The sequence below is a fragment of the Phallusia mammillata genome, chromosome 1, assembly GCF_965637545.1.
Source record: "Phallusia mammillata chromosome 1, kaPhaMamm4.hap1.1, whole genome shotgun sequence".
In the NCBI taxonomy this organism is placed as follows: Eukaryota; Metazoa; Chordata; class Ascidiacea; order Phlebobranchia; family Ascidiidae; genus Phallusia; species Phallusia mammillata.
In genome coordinates this window covers 8,736,500-8,761,077 of record NC_137252.1, presented here as the reverse complement: position 1 = coordinate 8,761,077, position 24,578 = coordinate 8,736,500, and the positions used below count along the sequence as shown (strand labels likewise).

The window sequence follows — 24,578 nt, the reverse complement described above, 5'->3', positions numbered from 1 at the left end:
GTCTAACGAATGGCATACAGTGATTCAGATTTTTCCCAATGATTGCCCCAAAGCAAGACACGGACAAAACTGCCAAATTAGTCTATAAAACCATCAGTTCTTAATAAAGTAGAACCAACCAGTCAGTTTTGATGCCGAACGTTTATTCATCTTTTCATAGGTAACAGCACATATGTAAGATGGAAGCAAGATTACCATTTAAAAGAGTTAGTGTATGGGTGATGTGACTTAGGCCATTTTGTTACATGTTTATTTCTCCTATTGTATATTAGTTAAATGATACAAAGAAGTTTAAGTTGCTTAGTTTGCCTCAAAACTACAAACGCAAACGGACACCAATAATATTGTACGAATATTTGTTTTGTCAACAAGTCCTATAGCGGGACTGCTATTAACTGATTACAGAAAAATACACTGCAAAATTATTTTACAAAATGCCAACAAATGTAAACTGCAGTAGAAACAATAGGGGGGTGCTTTTTGCGTACAATTTTTGCTCCATATCTGTTTAAATTTCTAAAGACGTTTTTCTTCGAATGTGACCCGCGCCTTTGCGCGTAATTGTGACGTGCGTCACTTCATCAGTTACCTCCGTAAAATCCCTTGAGCAACTTTTCGTAATTGTTTGGCTTCCCTTATTCACCTTGTGGCGTCTATAAGCATGAGGTGTAAAATGTGAGTTAGCACTTGCTTTCATTGGTATGAAGTTGTGTATTTCTTATAGACTGTTTTTGATGTTTGAAATCTAGTTTAATTTATCTTCGTAATCTATAAGTATATATTCGTCAGTGTGAAAATAATAATAGTTTACAAAAATAGTTTTTAAACTGTAAGTTAAGCATTGTCAGCCAACCAGAGTAAAATGCAGAACTTTCGTTAAAGAATTATACATAAACAGACCACAAAACGATTGCTCATCAGCGACTCAATAGTAGTGAGGAATTATTTCTTATTGTGTTTGGTTTAAAAATAATGAAACTATCAGAAATGCTGCAATAATACCGCCACGATGGGCTACCCTTACCAACTGACTTTGTTGGTCGTTGGTTGCTTACGAAAGTTCTATTCTACTGCGGAAAGGAATTAGACCAAACACAAAATTTAAAAATTTTGAAGATGCAGACCACTGTGCAAGTGAGTAAAATGTTACAATATTTGAGAGTTTCTGTTCGATATTAGTGGTAATTTCTATGCACTATTTTATGCATTTCTTGCGCCTCATGTTGCTTTTACAAGCCTATTGTTTTGTCTTAGGAATATCAGCTAGTAATTGAGTCTTATTTAATTCACACGATAGCCATAAGGACGCACTTGAGTTCTATTTTATTGGGTTGCCTATCCTGAAGTAAAGTACAACGACACTGCATTTTATTTGGTTGGAAATATATTTAGCAAAAGACTAGTGTTAAAGAATTGAGTATACGCATTAAGATATAAAATACAGCGATCTACATTGTAAACGCGAAATGCACAGTGAAGGGTGTTAGTCTAAACCAGTGGTTTTCAATCTTTTGTGGACCATAGCCCCCTAAAAGTAACTTTTGGTCCTCATGGGCCCCCTTTAGGTAACCCTGTAGGACCTGTGGCCCCCTTAAAAATGTAAATGACAATCTCGTGTTGGAATTCGGTACTAATTTCGGCTTTAAACAGGACGAATAGAGTAAACAAGAATCCGCAATCGCGAAAAACCTCATTAAAGACAAATAGTATGTGAAACAGTAAAAAAATTAGGGAATAAAGATAAAACGAAAAAATGTTTTAGTAGGTTTTTCTGGTGAATCTACACCCGCGCCCCCCTGGAACACAGCTCGTGATTTTTGTGACCAAATTCTTGTTACATAATTTAAATGTTTTTTTGACAGACATGTCATATTTTGTCATAACATGACGTTACGGCTTTTTATACTTGTAAATGTGTGGGTCGTGTAGGAAATGTGATAGGCCCGTAAGGTGGACAAGCCCGTATTCGGTGTGCAGGCAATGTTTTTCAAAAAAATGAAATCGAAAAAGGCTGCAGCTTGCCGGATAACATATATATGTTGTCAGTTTGTGTAGTTACGGGGAAGCAGTTCGTCAGCTTTTACGCGATGTAGCGGGTGTTGTATAAACGAGTGCTTCGAAAAAAAAGACCTTTTTTTAATGTCAATCTTAATCCAACGGCCGTTAACGCCAGACGCCCTGTGGGCATTTCGTGCAAAGGCTATTTGAAATATTTTTGCTGTGCAGGCTGGAACTAACAGCAAAATCATGTGGAAAGTCGAAACTTATCTGAACATATGGGACTACATAGTCTTGGTTTTGCTGTTTGCCATTTCGTCAGGGATAGGTCTGTTTTTCGCTATACGGGATCGCAAGAAAGCCAAGACCTCTGACTACCTAATGGGCGGGAGAAACATGCATGCTGTGCCGGTGGCATTTTCAGCAACAACTGGGTTTCTGTCAGCGATTGCAAGTAAGAAAAATGTCATAAATTTTACCAACGCTTTGTGCAACAAATAATAGTCTGATATGTAGACGAACAATGTAGCATTATGTTTCGAATAAATAGTATTTTTGCTGTTTACGTTTAATTAAGTCTTAGTATATTTGGAGTAGGGAGTATTTTTTGTGTTTTTTGTTTATTAAAGCCTTGGTTATGGTTACCTTATAGGTGTTGGACCATTTTGCATAGCCATTAGTATAGCTATTTGTGGACCCAATAACGCGGTGAAGCAATGCAAACAGTGTGGATAAAAAGAATATTTCACGCCGTTTCATGGACTCATGAAAATCTTTTACGGACCAGTTGAGAAACTCGGACCTATTATCGTATCTATTGATGCAAAACGTAGATCCGATACACACGATCTATACCGTAAATAGAGAAACCACTTCCTCAATTTGACGCCAGAAGTGCATATTTTTAGTTAACGCCACGATCCAATTCTAAACGATCTAAACCCCAAAAAAGCTACTCTCGCAATTTGACGCCAGGGGTGTTTGTTTTGCAGTTATCGCAACGCCTGCCGAGTTTTACCGCTACGGAACGATGTACCTCTACTATGTTATTACCTATTTTCTCAACGCCATCATTTGTTCGTCAATATACGTGCCACTGTTCTATCGGCTGGGAGTCAATAGCACTTATGAGGTTGGGCCTACAGTTTTGTTTTCAAAAATGTATGCCGTGTGAATGTTGAGAATTTCGATTATCGTGTCGCGATAACAACATCAACACGTCATGGTTTACGGATATTAAATTTCAGTTTGCGGAAATTAGTTGTACGTGGTTTCCGCACTCGCTGCAGAACTCTCTCTTGCACATATGTGGTCATTGTTTTGAAAGTTGTTTGTTTTGTTGATTTCAGTATTTAGAAATGCGTTTTGATCGTCGGGTCCGACTTCTGGTGAGCGCCATCTTTATACTGCAACAAGTGATGTACTGCGCCCTTGTTATTTATGCTCCAGCCCTGGCGCTTAATGCTGGTAAGCACATCTGTTTATTTTTGAACATTTTTTTCTTTATAGTTGCCCTCCTAACAAAAATTAAACACTGTGCCCTTCACGGCCAATTTAAAGCAAATGTACACTTTTTGACAGCAACATACACGCCAAAATGGAAAACGCGAGATATTTGGTTGGAAGTGATACTACAATGTAAAAATCAAAGCAACGCTTTTTAACAAAAACTCCCTATTATGACCGATTATAGGCAAGCGCACACTTTTTTGACAGCAACATAAGCGTCAAAACTCAAAAGACAAGATACTTGGTATGGTGTGATACTACAATACAAAACATACATTTGTTAGGGTTATTGTGGAGATAAGCCAAGGGTTTATCGATAAAACAGCCCAATCGTTTAAAAAATAACCACATTTATTCACAGGCGTAGGTATAAAGTAATATTAGTGTTTAAGCCTAAAAGTGTGGGTTGTAATGTAGGGACCTTTTGCGAGGCAATTAAGTTTGACTGGTATTTCAAAATCAAACAATGTTTAAAAAAGGGGCGAATTTTTAGTGATATCTTGAACGAACATTGCAATTAATCCCTCAAAAATTACAGCTATCTATAAACCAACAACTATAGTTGCACATTTGTAATCTCTGTCTTTCGGACACATCCTGTGGTTGTCACAGTCACTGGCGGGAAATTGTCACATAATTCCGGAATGCAAAACAGTTCGTGGTATTTATAACGACCACAATATTGTATTATATAGTATAGCACAACAAACCTAGAATGTAAAATAATATCTTCCTAGTAACGAAATTATTCCATGAATATCGTAGAAAATAAATATTTCGCCTAATGACATCTTCAGTACCTAAATAAAATCTCAAGATAAACATCCATAAAAGAAGAATAAAAGTAAATAAAACACAACAAAGTGAAACGAAAACACTAAATTGAATCAAAACACTGGAGACTTTGCTGACACAAAGCTTATGTTGCATTTTTATCCAACATTGTCTTTTCAACGAAGTCATTTTATGCTACCATCAATGTTCTATTGTACATTTATCTTAATTAAAAACTCAATTTTTTTGTACAGTTACTGGACTTGACTTATGGACTGCAATACTTATGACGGGGGTGGTGTGTACATTCTACACAACTACCGGTGGTTTACGTGCTGTCATTTGGACAGATGTCTTCCAATTCACGGTTATGCTCGCCGGTTTCTTGGCTATCATTGTACGTGGTTGTTATCTGGTGGGTGGCGCAAAAAATATGTGGAAAATTGCCGAGCGCGGAGGAAGGATTGATTTCAACCAGTAAGGTTAAACTTAAAACTTTTATGTTCACATTATGTTGCAAGGTAAAGTCAGGTTCGGCTTTTCGGGCCAGGTTTATATTTAGAAACAGGTTTCAACGACTCGAGCCTGAACTACCAATCGGTATGGGACGTCGAAACGTTCATTATTTATCACAAAAACTGCTGGAAGAGCAATACTCGTTTATAGCCTGGCAACAATACCTTATTTAACAATCGGATACAATTTTATTGAAACTTTAATTTCTTGGCTTAAATCAAAATATATTTGAGTCTAAATTTTTATTCCAAGTTACAACTGTGTGCCAAGTTATTTGTATAAAAGACAATCAAATAGCTAGTGCAAGACATTAGGCGTATTTAAAAGCATCTACAATATCATCTGAAAAGGCTCCAATAGCCCCACTCCTAAAATCGTTCACCAAAACAAAAAGTGTTATGTTATAAATATCATGCAACTATATTCAGAAGAATACAAAGCTAATAATATTTTAAATTGGATTAAATTAGCCAACATAAACAATAGTTATGCTTGGTATCCCTTTAACATCAATGGGTCACGAACGTTGTTGTTGATTCTAGTTTTGATTTTGACCCACGCGTCCGCCATTCGTTTTGGACGATGATAGTGGGAGGTACAATACATTGGGCGGGAAGGTACGGCACAACACACACTTCCGTCCAACGATATCTATGCTGCAAAACTGAAACCCACGCCAAAGCGTAAGTTCTTTAGCTTGTTGTATGGTTTGTGCTGTTTCTTTGGTATGAGTTAAGTTAAGTTGAGTTTCTTCCGCTTAGTACAAGAAAATACAGCGACACAATTGCACTTAACAACCACCAATCCGAAAATAGCTCCTATAACGTTAGGAAACGCAAGCTGGTGAATTAGTAAATCATGACTAAACGCGCTGCAGCTATAACGTGCGTAAAGCGAATCTAGAAATGTTGAATCACTGATACATTATACATTACAAGTGTGTTTGGCAAATTCAATGGTCGCCAAACTGCAAGCAAAAGCCAAATATTATTCAATACCCAAAACTTAAATCCTCACCACAGGAAATTGTTTCCTTGTGTTTGCAACTGTTTCCTGCTTCTACGCTACATTATACGACAATCTTTTTATGAAATATATTCTACTTGTTTACAAATGCCCAATTTATCATAACAAACCATAATTTTATGACAAACTTTCTCAGAGCGCTCTACTTAAACTTCCTGGGCATCATTGCAATAGACGTGCTTGCGGGGTTAGCTGGAATTACAATGTACGCCTACTACGCCGAATGCGACCCCTACACAGCGGGCTGGGTGACATCGAGTGACCAACTTACTCCCTATCTTGTAATGGACATTCTGTCAAAATTTCCAGGTCTGCCCGGTTTGTTCGTTTGCAGCGCCCTGAGCGGAAGTTTGAGGTAAATGTGTTTTTGTTTAACTTAACTATCTGTTGTAGATTCAATATAGAGCCAATAGCACCTCAATAATTAAATATTAAAGACAGTCTCACAATTGAGGAGTTTAAATGGCAGGTAACTCACATTTACTACAAACCATGACCAAAGACTTCGTAATTACGAAAAACTATAACGTCAATCCAATGTATAAAGATTTACTTTTGTTGTTGTGGTTGGTATTGTGGCGCTTATCGTTGGCGTGGTGGCTGTAGACCAGTGGCTCTCAACCTTATACCGATCGCGTACCACCTGGCGACTTTTTCTATCGATGCGTATACTACCTATTTGAATAGGTAGATCAAGAGGTAGGCCTATTTTGTTCCACCATCAGGCTAGCATGTTTCCGAAACCAATAAGGTTAGCAATTCCAAAAGCTTGTCCAAAACCTAAGTCTAGCCCCAAACCAGGACGGTTCGGTTGGGTCAGTTGAGTTGCAATGAATGATTTGACAAGTATGACAGAAGTACCACCGGAAAAGCTTCAGCGTACCATCTGTGGTACGCGTGCCACAGGTTGAGATCAACTACCCGTTTTATGGATATAAGTTAATGGTTCTGGCTGCAGTGGTGGCTCACAAATCACTGGTTATGTGCATATATCTGCAGCACGATATCTTCAGGATTGAACGCAATGGCGGCAGTTGCTTTGGAGGATTTTATCAAGCCTTATAAGCGCCTCAGTTCACGTGTTACCCTGCTGTTGTCAAAGGTAAAATAATTACAATGTGGTTTAGCTTTTTTACTGTTGCTACTCTATACGATCCGTATTTACCAATTATCTTGCGATTTACATTATTTTCAAATGCTTTTCGCTAAAATGCATGTTTTGTCGCGGGTAAATAGGTACCATTTACCGGTCATTACCCACCGCTATGCTTATAAACTCATTATTCGATCTGGCATTTCGATTTTGGTGATAAATTTTCTTCTAAGATCTCAGTTTGTTTATCGACGTTATGAACTTGAAAATTACTGCAAATTACCTTTTGCGATTGCAACGGCTAGTCAGGCATACTTTCAACCTTCACAACCGAAATTTTTGGGTATTCGACCTGGCACCTGACACGTTTATTATAGGTGCGAAGCATATAATTATAGGTAGAACTGTAGTTTTAGCTGTTTTTGTTCGATTTTGATCAAAATCCTTCAGGAGAAACTTCGGTAAACTGCTATCGTGTGCTTAAAATCGGTCAAAGAATAATAGTAAGTCATAATTTATGTTGTTGGGGACTTAGATGCTGGTCGTTTTATTCGGAGCGGCGTGCATAGCCACAGTTGTCTTGGCAGCAAATCTTGGTGAGATTTTTCAGGCAGCTGCTAGCGTGAACGCTGTAGTACTTGGCCCTTCTCTTGCGCTTTTCACCATGGGGTGGGGATTTCCTTGGATAAATTCTTGGGTAAGTGAGTATGATTTTGGTGGATTATTTATTGGATAATTGAGTATGATTTCAATGAATTAATTCTTGGGGAGTGTGTAAGATTTCCATGGATTAATTTGTGGGTAAGTCAGTAAGATTTCTATGGATTAATTCTTGGATAACGAAAAATCTACTTACACCATACCTGACGGCAGTCCCAACACTTTATATTCCGATAGTTGGCACAAAGAGCACTAACACCCATTTAACGATATCTCTCTAAAAATGCTTACGGTTAGGGATAAGTGCGTTAGGGTAAGATATTAGTATTTAAAATAAGGACTGCCGAGCGGTATGGTACTAGAAGCTCTACGTTGGATAAGTGAGTAAGATTTGTGCGAAATAATTTTGGGGCAAATAAGTACCAATTCTTAATAACTCTTATTGGCTTACATATCAGGTGCTTCATTGTTACGCATTTTGTTTTTTATTATAGGGAGCAATGGTAGGCATGACAAGCGGTGTTATGGGAGCCTCGTGGTGCCTTGTGGGTAAACAAATTCATCCACCCTTGGAGCAATACGCGAGAAGGTTGGAGTTAGTTACTGTGGCGTGTGAGATGGGGAATATGACAGCGTTTAACTCCACCACAGTTGCCTCTCTCAACACCACAACATTGAGCTACGGTACGAATCAGATGTATATTGTTTCTTGAGACAGTTGTTGTTTCATCACCCTAACAATGCCATAGCTTCCAACGGAATAACCTGGTTTGTCATAGCGCGTTTATTTTTTAAATTTGTTTTCGTTTTGTTAGACAACGTCTGATTCTCTTTATTTAAAAAAAAGGTTTTATTCCTTTTTAATCTTAGCTGCCAATGTACGTTTTTTTCTATTCAAGACACGACAAACAAGATTTAGTTAAGTAATACCAGAGTAAATTGAACAATTCTCGCTGGCTATTTGAATATCATAAAATATTTGCATAAGTGATGTTTGATTGGGACATATACAATCTGTTACCCATCGTCCTTATTTTGCACTTAGATCGATCGCAACCCTGGTAATACTTACATCAACTAACAAATTGTAAAAGAAATTCTCCATTGTTTACTTGTTGTACTTAAAATTCATGGCAATGCATCTTCAGCTTCTTTCTTTAATATACAATAAAACCGATTTCTGTATACTTTAATTGTACTTTTTTGGGGGGCAGACCTTGGAACAAACACAACCGCCTTTGAAACGCAGATGAGACATCCTATTGCCGAGTTCTACGCCATGAGCTACACACTTTATGGGGTGTTCGGATTTATTGTGAACATTGTTGTCGCACACGTAGTTTCTGTTTTTACAGGTATGAAATAACACAAGAACTTAAATTTTACCCTCTAACGCTCCAAACGTCAGTTAATTAAGGCTCATAGGTTTAACCAGGGCTCAGGCAAAGGTTTGACCGAGGCCCTTACCGAGATTTGACCAAGGGTCTGTCCGAGGTTTGACCAGGACTTTGTCCAACGTTTTACCAAGGGCCTGTCCAAGGCTTCCCATCGAAGGGAAGGTTTTACCGAGGCTCTGTCCAAGGTTTTGGTCAAAGGCATTTAGAAATTTCAGCAACACATTGAATTCGGGACATCATTTAGGTTTCCAAAGACCGCGGGACCTGCCTAAAGGAGTGACGATCGCATTTTTCGACCTGGCCATATTCCGATGGACCCCCGAGCGAATACGCAAGGTTCTTCGGTTCGGAATCGATTACGAAGATCCAATGAGAGGAAGAAAAAAGAAACCAACTTTGGATGTTGATCGGGGCGACAATAATTGGGACGAATCTAATGTTGCTTTTAAACCTAACGATGAAGAACAAACTTAGCGTTTTATTGCTTCTGTGAAATACTATTTATTATTTTGTATCCGTGACAACTCACACTTCCATATAAAGTTCATAACCATTGTTTAGTATACTTTTTATCTAAAAGAAGAAAAAAATCGGTCATGATAATTTTGTTTGTTGAATTTTTTGTTGTATTGCCTTTGGTTGATCAATGTGACTAAGTTTCTTCCTGGAAAACTCGAACGGCTGGGGCAGAATTGGAACCAGCAGAAACTTGGTGAACGGCGATGTTTCCCAAAGTATTAGTTGTTTTGTACTAAAAGCACTATTTTTCTATAACTTTGCCTTGCTGCGTTTTTATTTGCCATGGCTATAAAGTGTTGCGTGAAAAAAATGTACCTACGACTTGTTTTTGACGAGTTAACGTTGCTTCTGATTGCGACGTCACAAGTTGCCTGGCTGATAATGTAGCGAACCTATCTTAAATTAAGCTCAATGGGAATGTTTGGCGAATAGAACGAATCATTTCGGCCAAAACTTGCACATCAGCAATTTCCATTAAATTTTCGAAAAGCTTTTCCTTTTTTACCAATCAATACAACCGAAACAGCTCATATGGGTCGCGGGAAATCTCAAGTATAAATTTTATAAATATTTGCGTCAAAAAATCATCCACTTATAGTTTAAAACGCGTTTCAAGTTAGGACTGAAATCTTCCTTTTCAAGCAAAGGCATTTGAAGTAATGTAGTTGAAACAGAATTCCTACTTAGTGGTTGGGTGTTTTGATCTCGTATTTGTCTGCCTTAGAAAATTGTTTTCTGTTGGCGTAATGTTTATATGTTTTAACAGACAAAAAAACGTCTAGACAAAAACGCAATACAAAATAATTTACATGTGTGAATACACTTTATCACTTTGCGGTCATGAAAAACGTTTGTAATTTCAGATTTGTATTACAATATATTTTGTTTTCTGGTTGTTAATTCTTAGCTTATATGTTAACCTTCATTTACCAATTTTATTTTCATTAGTATCCAATTTTGTATTTCTGGAAGAACTAATGTTGTCGATTAACCCATTTGTCAGCGGCGACCACTTCTCGAGAGTCAATTCAATTAGCGTTTAATTGGCCACCCGAGTAATCGACTTTCATTAGTAAAAGTCTCATTACAGCAAGCAGCCATAGCGAAGTGCATCGTCCAACGCAATCAACAACATTTAATTGTTGACCGGTTCATGTGGGTTGTAGAGCAAATGCAAATATGTTTCTTGAGTTGAGGCACGTTTACGTTGAGTGTACGAGATAGAATGAGACGGGCATTTCACCCTTTTGACCACTGCGATTAAGAAGTATGATGAAAATTTTGATTAAAAGGGACTTCTGGGAAATAAAATTAACAGTTCATTTCAATTCAATACAATTGGAAATTTGCTAATCTAAATTGTGTGATAACCATACATGCTAGTTACACCAGTGTTATGACCGGTGATGCTATTTGGGCTCGGCCTGAAACCGAATTATTTGTCTTGCGAAGTCGTGCGCTACGATTTAGAAATAAAGAGCTTGTTTTGCTGCCAGGCAAACAGCGATGCTACTACAATAGGATAGTTGTGTAACAAAATGATCTTAGAACTATGGATTTAATGGTTGTACTGGCGGTCGTAGCCAACCTGCAAATGTAATAGTGCTATGTTTTATCTGGAGGATATAAAATGATTACGCTTTGAAAATTACAATATCGAACACGATTTAGTTAATGCGCAGTTTAAATGGTCCTGGAATAAGTAAATAGACTAAAAACACGTTTCGCGCTTTAAAGTGGTATTTGTAAAAGGTTTGGTTTTGGCCTAGTCGCAACAAGTTATTCCCCCGAAGCCGAATCTTCATAAAAATCACCGATTCGGCCAAAACATTCAGCATACCGAATATTCGGAATATCACTATTTTTAACCAGTACGTTTCACAATGCGTTTTTTTTTTGCTTGGTGAAAGTAGAAGTAGCTACACAATTGCACTAACACCGAGTAGAAGATAACTGCTGGATGACTGATGATGGAACTGATAGTTACTGATGCAAGACGGACTACTGCACCCAAACCGTTGATGTGCTTAGTTCTATGGGGCTTGTTCTTAATTGTCGCCCACGCTACAGGTGAATGCAAGTTACTCTATTAAAACAATCAACAAAGTAGAAGCAAAAGAGGAAAACATATATAGTATGTATTGACATGCTGTTTTATGCAGATAAGTTTTATGCAGGTTTTACTTTCAACTCTTTAATGGTGAGATTAGCACGTAATTAGATACACCTTTGGCAGTTCGAAATAGCGGATAGTATTATCCAATGCCATAATCTTGTAGCTTTGAAGCTTCTAACCGTTGCTGCAATTATTTCAATTATTTCTGAGATTCGACTTAAATTATGTTTTCATCATGACTACAAATAGAAATTGACTAGAGGCGATTATATAGCTTATCTAATTTGTTGTTGTGCAGACGAATGTTATTACGCCCGCTGTAAGATTAAACCGGTCGACGGACTTTGTACACCGGTTACCTACGACGACACAGGTATGAACAACGCGATTGCAATGATTTACAGGGGTTGAAATGTACGAGTCCTAATTTCGCACAGTCTAGAAAATAGCCCGCCGTGGGATTCGAACCCATTACAGTAGTATGTATGTCGGATTTTAAACCGTATGTCAAATTGTTTTTGCAGTTTGTGGTCCAAATGTAGGCCAACGAACACACCATTGGTCACTACAGGGCGGATCAGGTACGCATTTTTCTTCATCTTTTTGTCGAAATGTTTTTGTTTTTGCTTTTCAAGTCGATTTTTTTTAAAACAAGGGATTTCGGTTATAAATAGACTGGCTGATTTTGCGATGACAATAAAGCCTTGACTCTATTTTTAGGAAACGTTTTGCCATCGCCAATAAGTAAATGTCTACTAGATTTCTTTGAATTGTTTAAAGTTAATGAAGTGGTCAATGTATAATTTACTCGACTGTAAAAGTTGTTAAATATTGCAATAATGAAGAATACTGCAACATGCTTTTGTTTTTTAAAACTTTTTTTGACTTTTATGTAAAGCATTTTATGTAAAATACATAACTTGCCCAAATTTTCTTTTGTTTCGTATTCACAATTCAAAAAAGCTAATCGTTAAAATCGTTTGAAATGGTCTGAAGACACAAGAAAAAAGAACAAGCTTTGTGTAACTAACCGCCCTGGTGACATAGTAATGGCCGTTTAACTGTGGTAGACAGAAGTTTAAAAATTAATATTTCGGTTGTATGCAGTGAGGTGCACAAATGGAACTTGTTGCCCGGTTTCAAGTGGTTCAAGTGTGTTGACAATTTGTGTGACAACAGGTAAGAGTTGTAAGCAAGCTCAACTTAAAACCCGAAACCTACCCCAAGTCAAGTTGTTTTAGTTCTGAATTAGTGTTTAGTTTAGGTCCTAAAGTTTATACTTTACCGAATGTAATTTGGCAGACAAGTTTCATTTAAAAGTTTTCGAAACAATGTTTGTATGCAACAAATCCACGCGCAACCATTTATACATAAGAATGAAAAAATTAGCATACGACGAAAATGCGGCAAGTAGAAACTCATGCCCTTATCCAGTGCAAACAATAACCTAACCTGAAAAAGCCAGCCCGACTTACAACCCTGCCATAAAACCCTGAGTTAAAAGCGACTTGCCTCCTATTAATCCTTGTCATATCTAATGCATTGCACATTGATTTGCAAAACAATATAACAAATTCGACACGCTAGCATAAAACATAAACACCGGTTTACGTTTTATTTTTATTTCATCATGACTAATATACGATTGATGGTGTAATGTTAATGCAAAAAAAATTGCCATAAATTGTTGAGAACAATAACTAAACATTTTTATTTACAGTTCAGGGCTGCAATTGCAACAACAGAATGCACGCGCTCTCCTGTCGTGTGCCTCCACGACACCGGACATGTAAGAAGCAAAAATAATAAATTTAAGATTTTATTTACGTGCTAATATATTTTGATTACAGGCGGTCAAAATTCTGTAGGAACCACAGCTGGACCGAATACATTTGATACAACACCTGATGTAACTTCAAGGCAATTTTCAGTTGCAGATACGACAACGTTTGAAACTAGCACGTTTACTTGGCCTAATGTTCAACTCAATCACACGGCTGCAGGTGAACTGGCAAACAACATGGCTACAAACATGGGTAAATCAGTTTGTATTCATTCGCTAATGAAAAAAAAGTATAAATAAATATTGTAGAATTTTTGTTTTTAACATTTGTCAGTGGCAACTAACAGCAAACTATTTCCTGGAGGGTTTTTATGGGTTTATTTCAGGTAATAAAAGTATTTGCCCTGTTGCTTTCAGGCATAATATCAATTTATATACAGCTAGTCTGGAAATTGTATTTTTTGTACCGACGTTTCGATGTCCTATATACATATCACCTTCATCACTGTAAATAATACTTATTTACCCTAAAAAAATGTGACCTATAATGGACGTTGAAACGTCGGTACAAAAAACTTTCGTACGGTACTTATTAAATCTTTATATTTTATCAATTCTATATTTAAAAACAAAATGTCATAATTTGAACCAAATAACAAATTACAGTTTCTTCCACGGCTGCAACCGTAACAAGCAATCAAACAGCGATTCCACAAGATAATGATGAGACCGAAATCGGAAACTTACAACGCATGCTTTGCCGCGACAATTCTTCAATGAAAATGTTCATGAAGATCGAAAAAAACCTTATGAAAATCGGGGAAAGGTCGGTTCGCAACAAAACCAACCAACTGAAATACAGCGACAACACTATGAAAATCATAACTTCGCGGAGAAACTGCACAAGTACAGACACCATAGAGCTCGGTAAATTCACACTTTTGTGTGCTTTCGGGCACACTGGGCCCAACGGTGAATGCCCTGAGTATGTTGTAGCTGCGTCGCAGTTTAACGGGACCCGAGAGCAAAGAAACAGTTTTATTCCTAAAGAGGAAAAGAGGAGCAAGTGGGACGCTAAGAGGGAGTACATGATGATGCCTGAAGATTCGCCATATCTCAGTGTGTCTGGTTACGCTACGGAGGACATGAGAAAACTGAATGGAAACGTGGCATTTACTGCGAAAATGTCACACACCAAAAACGTCGTGGAAAAATTCATGCAACAAGTGGAAAAACGAAAGCGAGGAGAAAAGGTATTTCTTCATGGAGCCGATTACACGTGCGGCTACTTCGATACTGAAGAAGAAAGGTTCTCAACTTACGGAACTATGCGCATTGACACCGGTGTTCCCGATGAAGTTAAGTGTAAAAGCAATCATACGTCAGTGTTTGCGATCATGCTATCAGTACAGGCATCGGTCATCCCGAGGGGTGTACAGGTAAATTATGAACAGTTTTTAGTTAGAAACACTAATAGACTGGATTAAAGAATGAATTTACATCATAACATTGTTGCTTGAGTGAGAACTTCACATCTGGAGTTATACTTGAAAGGTTCCAAGTCCATCCCCCTTATTCTCACTACCTTATTTAAAATCGTGCCTTTTAAGAACATGATGCAGTATTTTAAACCTACTGAACCTAGTCAAAAATCGTTAGTTCTTTCTCCAAATGGTTTTGGCCTCTTCCGAACTTCTGTTCTGGTTACAGTGCCAATTGCTGTTCTTGAGTACATTTGTTTCATTCATCTAGAGAAAATCTATTTTCTCTGTTTAGATTTGTTCGTACGTCACCGAATCCCTATCAGTGTTTTTCCTCGCGGTCACCGTTGGTTTGCTTCGATTCGGACAAACAGCTTCTAATCTTGACCGCGTCGTGGTCCAGATTAATTCGGCAGCCTCACTCCTTATGCTTCATGTGGTCAGTTTGTTCCATGACCTTGCACTGGACAATGACCTTGCGTGTTTCTGTCTAGCTGTGGCCTCCCACTACTTCTTATGCACGACAGGTTAGTTGGTAAATATGTCATGTTGGCGTAATAAGACCTTTATGGAAGTGTGATATAGCATAAGAAAACTTACGTAACTGAATCTTGTCAGTGATTTTATATACTACGTACATGATTCACTGTCGGTGGTTAGGTTTTTATTTTCTATTAATATCCCAGAACCTTTTACATTTTAAACAGTTTTCATTAGAAAAAAATACGTTATGACAGAAATCTTTCATGCACTATTTTTCAACCACTTGGTCGCGCCGCAGTGTCCGGTAGAGATTTTTCAGTGTGTCGCTAAATATTTGTTGTTGAAAAGGGAAATTATCATCAAGTGTAAAAATAAATTATGCTCGTACGCCAAACCCATACCCTAATAAAAGCTGGATAACACTTCCATACTGTGTCATACTTACGTAACACACTATGAATCTAAATGGTTCCATATAGATTAACATTGCGACTGTTATAATAACAACCAGTTTATACGACGCTGCGGTGCCGGTAAAATGCTGCTAAAAACTTTCTTATTGAAATATATATGCAATACATATTAAATGTGTTGGTTGGACAGGAATTGTTTAGCATGGAAGATTGCTACTACTATTACAACAACTTGTTTGTTTTTTTACAGGAATGTGGATGCTAGTGGAAGGGACCAGGGTTTTAATAGTTACCTCAGATCACGCATTACTGTACAGAGCACAGAGTTACAGACGTAAACGTACGTGTTGTCTCTTCACGGGATGGGGCTTTCCATTGTTAATCGTGATTCCTGCTCTTGTCGTGGGCACTCTAACCGACAGTTACATGAAACCTTGCTATCTGTACGAAAAGCAATTAGCAGAACATGAACTCAATCCAGAACAGCATACCGACTGGGTTCAAAAATACGACAGATGCTGGCTCGACCCTACTACAACACTATTTATTGTGGCCGTTATCGTTCCAATAGCAACTGTGCTGTTTCTGAACGTTGTGATCACAACCAAAGTGACAGTGACTGTTATAAAAATGAAGAGGCGATCCAAAAAGCGCCGAAACAAAAAGTCCGAGGAGAAATTGACGATTAAAGATGACGTATATTCCGCTGTGAGGGCACTCGTGGTTCTTATACCTGTGCTTGGCATCCCATGGACTATTGGATTCTTTACAGGTACGAAATTGTCGATTTTCTATAAATTACGTTTTGTTTGTCGAATAAAACGTCTGGGACATATATTACCAACAATATCGTCAACGTAGTATTAACCCGAACCAAATATATCTGATAGATAAAGTCTAAGGAAGTGTAACAAAAAACACTATTAATATTTGATCCTTCAATAAACCGTGTAATTATCGACCATCGCTACTTTTTACTAACACATAATTTACGGTACGAAAACACGTTGAGGAAATTTTCTTACTGTCCTAACAAATACGCTAACGCACTGCTAAGTTAGCAGTAGTGGTTAAACTTTTCTGTGCCCCCCTTTAGGAGTTTTATAAACTTTTTCGCCCTCTCGTACCCATGAAGCAGTCCCATTGACCCTTGTGTACCACAAATTTAAGGTCGAAAACCGTTTATCCATATACCTCAGAGGATTGTCGCTGAACTTGCTTAAAATCTAAACTACTTTCCATTTGCTAACGACACAGGTTTCGGCGATTATGAAACATCAGTTCTGATTATGTACATCAATGCCATCGTGAACGGACTCCAAGGAATGATGATCTTTGTTTTATGTGTGGTTGTGAATCCTGATGTGCGCAACATGATCATGTCCTGGGTTTCGCCGAGTCATGCCAAGGCCAGCAAAGCAATGAGCACAGCAAGTCAAGGCGGCCAGCAACTGGTCACTATTACCACTGCAGTGACTAACGCCCCACCGAAGTAAAAACGTTGCTACAAGACACATTACTATGTATTTATTTCGCAGAATAGACCAAATTGGGCGGCAAAACAGATATAGACACCGCATTCACTAGAAGAGCTAGCTGTGTCTGGCAGTTACATGTCTTTACTGTCTAAAATCTACAAGCATTGACTACGTAAATTACTTTTGATTGCTGTAAGGAGATTTGCAGCAACTTGAAGGTCACTTTTATAAATATTAACATTGTTTACAATCGCAAAATACAAACGTTTTCTTCTAAATTTTTGCTACGTCAGTGTATCACCAACGTTCGTTTACTTGTTTTGACTTTTCTGATGTATTTGTTACGTGCTTCGGCAAGCAGATAGAAATGTTTATAACTTTACCGTTCTTGTGGTGATTTCAACTGAATTTCTGTGTTTTTAATGCACGGAGTTCTTTTTCAACCACTAATCAGGCGTACGTTGCTTTGAACGGGTTCCACGAGCAATTTAATCCCCCGGCATTTTCCGTGTTTGCCTGCACTTGTTCTTGCCTCTTTTGCATTGCTTTTAAAACACTTGATTAGCTACAGTTGTGATGTGTGATAATGTTTGAAACTTGCACAGTGCTTGTTTGCATCATTCTTTTACAGTGTTTTTTTCTGTGTGTGTGAAAACAGCAAAGTTTCACTGGTGAGTACAGTTTTCGTGTGCTTTTTCAGTAGGCTTTAAAGGCGTGACAATTATTAACAAACTAAACAGGCATTTCATTAAGGATCTTTGATACGCAGTAACACAGGATCAATTGAAGAAAAAAGAAGGGTAGAGGTTTTTTTATCCAGGGTGAGTGCAGTATTGCTAGTTTGAAGCAACTTATGCAAAACGCTTCAGGCGGTTCTAGTTGGTCTGGTGCGTACTTTCATCGATATAAATATTGTTTTCAATATGGGTAAACTGTGTTGGTCCTAAGAAGTAATGTTTACACGTACCTGGTCTAAGTTAACATCAAAATATTAACGTCGTCACGCAATCAATTCCAAACAGCCCGCTTACAATTTTTATTTGACCTTTATCCGGAATGTGGTGTTTGCTTTTTACCCGGACAACGTGCAGCCAACAATAACCAGTGGCGTTGGTTAACAACCGGTTTCGCGTAAACCTATAAAATATTAATTTCTCGGCTTTAGATCATCTGGTATGGTAACATCAGTAAAACCTGATGAGAAAAAATGTGGGGTTGCGACCTGAGATGGATATCTTGAAAAAAATTCCAAATTGCTAGTTAGACTGTCAGGCGTAAAATGAGTGTCTCTGAATTTTAATATTAATATCTCTTTTTTTGCGCAATTTGTTTAGTCATGTTGCTTTGTAGCTCTAAATCTCTAAAAATGGAGTTAAAAAAGAGCTTGATCAAAAACAACTGTCTTAGAGCCTTTGTGTAAGTTATACATCGTAGTGCAGACGTTGAACAGTTGCTTTCTGCAATTACCTTAGAATGATGATGACAACAGCGATTGTTGAAACGTCTTCAATACGATGTTATTTTTTATGCACAAGCTCTCTTGCAGTTTTGTTTAAAAAAATTGTGTTGTTTTCGGAAAAAGATAGTAAAAATTGTGTAAAAAATTGAGTAAAATTGTGTAAATGTAAACTCGCCTAAATACTGGAAAGGTTAACATGTATAAAGTTACTTTGAAGTGTTTGAGTTTAATCTCTTTCATTTGCCTCGTCGAAGGTAAGTTATGCGTGTATCATCTGAGTCCTAAAACTACTAAACACGATCTCCCCGATGTAGGTTGTCTTGTCTTGCGATGTGGACCACCTGTAGAATCAACTCTACATTGCTGTAAGTTTTCCAATTGTACTTTAACGTGTTTTCTTTAACAAAAAACAACAATTACATTGGCCTTTTTATTAACTGCATGACGAATTGTAACGTCGAGACCAAAAAATGTTGTCAATATCCAAATGAGAATAAGGTTTATTTGTTAATTTATTCAGATTTTTAATTGCTATGGAAATCATGCGATATACGGAATTGTCTCTTTGCAACATTAGTTTTTCATTTCGGAAACATTATACATGTTGTACATACCGCTGAAGTAGCCCTACGGAAAGGCAAACTATTTAAATTATTTGATGCCTTGCAACATACTGTGTTTTTGCAGGCGTTGCGAGTCTAGATCCACGCTTACCGGTTTGCAACTTCACTGGCATATGTGAGTATCTAATACACATCAATATATTTATCAGACCTCTAAAAGGTCCACATATCTACGCAGGGTTTACGCAGACGACCATATTTTACTCCGCTACTACACCTGGTAAGGTTGCCTATGAATTTCTGAAATAAGTGACCATTTTGTTAAAACTTTTTGTGTTTTGCAGCTGAATGCAAAATTCAAACTGCGTGTTTATCGTCGGTTGTTCCTGTTCTCCCTCGAGTGCACGTCGCAGTTCAGATGATAGGTGGGTTGAAATATTTAGTTAAATACAAATAAAATGCACGACTGATGTTGATTTATCACTACTTCTTCAATGCAGTCAAAAATGTTTACATCTTATAAGTTAGTTACTTGGGTACACGCTAAATTATCTATAAAACGTTGGTTTTAATATTCAACTTTCTTGGCGATCGTGTAACTATCATTTGCAGCTTTCTTTGCAATGATAAATGGTGGCGAAATATATCTTAAAGTGAAGTGATCTCTCAACCTCCCTTTCCTCGTTTTTAGGCATAATAAGGGTGTCGGTTACTTTAATAAGTAGAGTTGTCAAAAACCAAAACTTACATTTTTATTACCAAATCTTATTCCAACCCAAATAGCTCGAACTGTCAGCATTTTCACAAAATTTTTCTTTCAAATATCCGCCAGTGCTCTATACGCCACTTATCAAAAAATTCCAATCATTTCTGTTGTGAGTTCTTATATGAGTAGAATTTTTCATATATTGTACAAATTATGTTCTTTTATTTCTTAATATCATGACTCACGTTTCATTTCTGCATTTACCCCTATTATAGATCAGTTGCCGTTGCCTGACTACCCAACTAATCTGCAGTTAGAAAGCTCCACGAGATGTAAGTTGAAAGCGTATATTATAACAGGCCGAAGCAAAAGCATAAGGTACAGCGTCATTTTCAAATGCGATATTTTTCAAAGGTTGCGGAGGAACAATGCTGGACCACGACGCCCAATCCTGCCCCACCAACTACACTGAAGGCCAAGAAAGCTCGGGTACTTTTGTTATGACAGAATAAATATTACCTGAAATAAAATGCATAGGTGACATCTGTAGACTCGTACATAACCTGGAATGTACACAAACCGCTGAGAGAGTAGTTTTTTTACCCTTTGTTACAATAACTGTTGCTAAATTTTAAGCTTTAACTCGAAGAAACTATCTATTATAATTTCTTCGTGTAGCATGACAAAACGCAATAGTTTCTGTGTACATTAATACACTGCGTAACTTAAAATATACAAAATACCTCGGTAGGATATTTTAATACGGTGTTGAACGCACTATACTGTTATGTTTTAAGAAATTACCCCGAAAAATTATGGACATTTTTTTCGTGTATAGTGACAAATAGCAACAGTGTTATAAAACCTAGCAACTGCAAACGCATTTCAATCAGTGTAAAAAACATCCCTCTTCTGACGCAATATGTTATTACAGGTGATTATGACCACATTGTAAATCCCAAACCTCACACAGAAAGTCCCACGACACCCACAGTTGTTAGTACAAAGCAATATGTGCAAACTTTTACTGATTCGCCCGAACAAACTTCGTCTGCGGGGTTTTCTAATTCAAGTAAGTGGTTTTTGCATGTTGAATGATTTTTCCCAATCACTATGCTTTAGAAAACTTAGTTAACAAACCGCAGAAAACGTAGTTTAAGAATACCGTATTTACAATTTCAAACGAGTCCAGTCGATAACGCCAGTTGTACAAAATGTTATTGTAATAGTCCCTTTTTAAGTCCTATTATTTTTTATTAAACATCCTTAAATGTAATTCCCTTATACGCGACAAATCTAACCACAGCTTTTTATCACAATGATACCAAAACATATCTTGTGAAATCACCAAATTAGTCGCACATTTTTCTATATTTTCCGAAAAAAGAATTCTTAATGCCGAACCCTAATAACTTAATCTCCTCGCGTTCCTCACACACAAACACGTACGTCACCCCTGATTTACATTCTTGACTTTATTTGCGTTTCAGCCTTCGACTATTGGGCAGCAGTTAACAATTTGACGCAACAAAATCGGTCGTCGGGCAAAAACGAAAGAGAGGCCATCAAAAACTTGCTAGAAGGTTACGAGCGGATTTCAATGGAACTTGCGTACCAGGCTGAAACGGGTACAACAAAGATTACATCGGATGATATCGAAGTTGTCATTGAAAAACACAGCGGGGAGTATTTTCAATCTTTGGAACGCCTTAACCTAACCCTGTCACAGGGAACTCTGGAAAAGGCCAACTTTCCTGTTAAGACCAAAACAAAAGCATTTGCTGCAATATTTACTCAGATACGTTTACCACCTGATCTATGTGGTCCAGTTATGGAATCCAGGGAAAACGGTCGCTACAGCGAATCCGACTTGCCTATAAACACAGCACCACTTGTTTCCATTACAGTGCTGGACTTGGATGCCAAAAAGTCAGTTCAGGCCAAAGTCTCATTTACTATAAGAAGCCAAGCAGACAACAACGTTTACAATTACACATCGTTGAACAATGACAATAATGGAATTTCTCAAATGAAGTCAGTTCGTCACGTGTGTAAGTATTTTGACGTGGATTCGTCCCGATTTCTGACCACTGGGTGTCGCATGATGGCCTCTGGAAGCGGTTATGTGTCGTGTCATTGCAATCACACCACTGTGTTCGCTGCTTTGCTCTCGGTACGCAGTTACTTGGTACCAAGCGGCGTCAAGGTACGTACATACAGGAAATGATTAGGGTAAGCTATTGCATCCTAATTGTCGCAGTATTTCGGAAGTAGTTGGGGCCCAATAATGTAAAGGCTTTTGCAATGAATTTTAAATTGTATGCCCCGAAAGATTTTCTGTTGCAAGAGTACCACTACCACTTTAGTCAAATTTTACGTGGTTGATTTATTCATGCAGAAATAAAACAAGCAGGTTTAATAAATAAATAACCGTTACTCGAACTTACAACAGTTTATCACAACAGCAGAGCAAACTTTTCCTTAATGACCTTTCAATTAGCCTAGCAATGAACACACTCACTATTGCTGATCACGTAAAGCATGAAAGCATATTTGAGATCTATGCAATAAAACATATTTACTATAATCTACTTTACATTTTAGGTTGTTTCCATCATCGCTGAGATTTTGTCGGTGTTTTCTCTTTTGACAACAATCGTTATTTTATGGGTTGTTCGTCCAAAGCTGAAATCAGAACGGACATTGATTCAGCTCAACCTGTCCGCTGCCCTCCTGGTTTTTCATTTGTTAAACCTTTTGCACGATGTTGCGTTGCGAAAGAAGTTGGCTTGTGAAACATTGGCGGTTGGATTACATTTTACCTTCCTCGCCACAGGTATATCATAAGGTTTACCACTGTTTGGTTGATTTTTTGGAATTATTTTCCTTCTGTTTTATTTGTAAAGAATCAAGAGCATTTGATGTGTATACAATATTACATGTTTTGATTTTTCCTCAACGAAACCCATTTTTAGCAAGTAAAACCGCTTCGTTTTCGTGGGCTGGACACCCTCCCCCCTAAATATCAAACTAGACGCTCACTTTGAATAATGCCAGGTCGCTCTTACGTTGGAAGTCATTTTACATAAAAGTGATCTAATGTGTTATAAAACAAAGTCCATACTCTGATACACCTAGAGGTAGGTATGGCGTATGCAATTCAAGTTTACACGATGTTCCTTTTTATGCGTTTAAGGTATGTGGATGACGATGGAAGCAGTAACGTTGTGTCTTAAAACCACGGAGTACGCGATGACTTCCCTTCATAACAATACAAGGAGAGGGGTCGTAAAACTCCTTTTCGGTTGGGGCATCCCTGCCTTGTTGGTGTTGATCTCTGCATCCATTGGACTATCAAACCAAACGTATCTAGATATGAATCCAATGTACAGAAAGACCCGCGATATCAAGACGACTACTATATACAGCAAGTGTTGGCTTGGTGTAGAGGGTTCAACTTTGCTGGCTTGGGCAATCACCCCAATAGCTTTGGTCTGGATTGTCAACGCAGCCGTAGTGATTCGTGTCACGTGGTTTGTGTACGTCATGAGCGCCAAAACGGAATCGTTAAAGCCATCGCAAAAAGACGAAAAACCGCTTCTTAACACCGAGCACTTAAAAGCCGCCCTAAAGTCATTGGTTTTGTTGCTGCCAGTTCTGGGAATTCCATACATTTTGGCGTTTTTAGCAAGTAAGTGAAAGTCCTAACGCATTTGTCACTTTCTAAAGAGATTGATATGTCATTATTTGCTGGTCTGAAACTTGGACGTGTTGTGCAAACAATTACCAAACACAACATCTAAAAAAGGAAGAAATGATACAAAACAAAGGTTTCAATTCCCCCTTTTGAAATCATATTGCTCCGTACGTCATTGTTGATAATCGCTGCACTAAATTCCTGGTCATGTGTGCGATATATACAGACCTATATAAACATGTTGTCCTTATATTTTTAGCTTGATTTCTTAAACGTGCACCGTGCATATGTGTAACGCCTATTTAATCTGCAGACGTGGAACCGTATGAGGCTTCAGTTGCATTCATGTACATCAATGCTGTATTGAACGGTCTACAAGGTGTTTTTGTGCTGCTGGTGTATTGTGTGCTGGGAAAGGAGGTTCGTACTCTGTTTCTACGGTATCTGCAAAGACGATTTCCGCGATTGGCTCCTGGCAGTATTTCCTTCACAACCTCGAAATCCACCAACAAAGTCACGAACCCGTTTCACAAGTTTACCAGCAGCCGTTCCTCAGTGAATCCAATTTAGAAATTCGGAAGCAAAATGTTATCTATAGAAGGTTGCACTCCTATCTGTATTGTTACTGTACAATTTTCATTTCGTCGATGACTTCCACCCTGTTTATTTCGTCGATGACTTATTAGAGATAAAAAACTTTTATACAAAAATCTAATGTGTGTGACTTCACCTAGCCTATACTAAAACCATTTTTCAGTTTCTTTCATTACAGTAATGGCGAAAAAAAGTATTCGTACAAGTGCTCTTAGTCATGTCTACGAGCAACCCAAGAAAACCTTTCCAAATGATATAAAACAGCTCCACGTATGTTTAGCTGTTTTTATTTGATTTGTAATAGTAAAGTAAA

General features: G+C 37.8%; 2 protein-coding genes across 7 annotated transcripts; both read left to right on the top strand.

Annotated features, from left to right (window-relative positions):
* Positions 1–902: 902 nt before the first annotated feature.
* On the top strand, positions 903–10,381 carry LOC145209051 (sodium-coupled monocarboxylate transporter 1-like). 2 transcript variants are annotated; one of them, XM_080079297.1, is made up of 12 exons: positions 903–1,134; positions 2,227–2,452; positions 2,991–3,130; positions 3,348–3,465; positions 4,536–4,758; positions 5,340–5,480; positions 5,960–6,178; positions 6,823–6,925; positions 7,452–7,613; positions 8,071–8,260; positions 8,791–8,931; positions 9,218–10,381. In XM_080079297.1, the coding sequence occupies exons 1-12, from the start codon at positions 1,117–1,119 to the stop codon at positions 9,445–9,447; spliced, it is 1,911 nt and encodes a 636-aa protein (XP_079935423.1). In that variant the 5' UTR covers positions 903–1,116; the 3' UTR covers positions 9,448–10,381. The 2 variants fall into 2 exon arrangements, with proteins under 2 accessions (XP_079935423.1, XP_079935424.1); XM_080079298.1 differs by lacking the exon at positions 903–1,134 and adding an exon at positions 1,319–1,375.
* Positions 10,382–11,382: 1,001 nt separating this feature from the next.
* On the top strand, positions 11,383–24,381 carry LOC145238729 (uncharacterized). Of its 5 annotated transcripts, none has more exons than XM_080101999.1 (13): positions 11,383–11,562; positions 11,907–11,981; positions 12,133–12,189; positions 12,716–12,787; positions 13,329–13,397; positions 13,459–13,644; positions 14,058–14,830; positions 15,168–15,399; positions 16,019–16,540; positions 17,026–17,917; positions 18,016–18,067; positions 19,020–19,070; positions 19,393–19,422. In XM_080101999.1, exons 1-10 carry the CDS (start codon positions 11,460–11,462, stop codon positions 17,262–17,264), a joined length of 2,328 nt encoding a protein of 775 aa, XP_079958125.1. In that variant the 5' UTR covers positions 11,383–11,459; the 3' UTR covers positions 17,265–17,917; positions 18,016–18,067; positions 19,020–19,070; positions 19,393–19,422. The 5 variants fall into 5 exon arrangements, with proteins under 5 accessions (XP_079958125.1, XP_079958108.1, XP_079958116.1 ...); XM_080101982.1 differs by having other exon boundaries at positions 18,000–18,067; XM_080101990.1 differs by having other exon boundaries at positions 17,987–18,067.
* Positions 24,382–24,578: the final 197 nt, after the last annotated feature.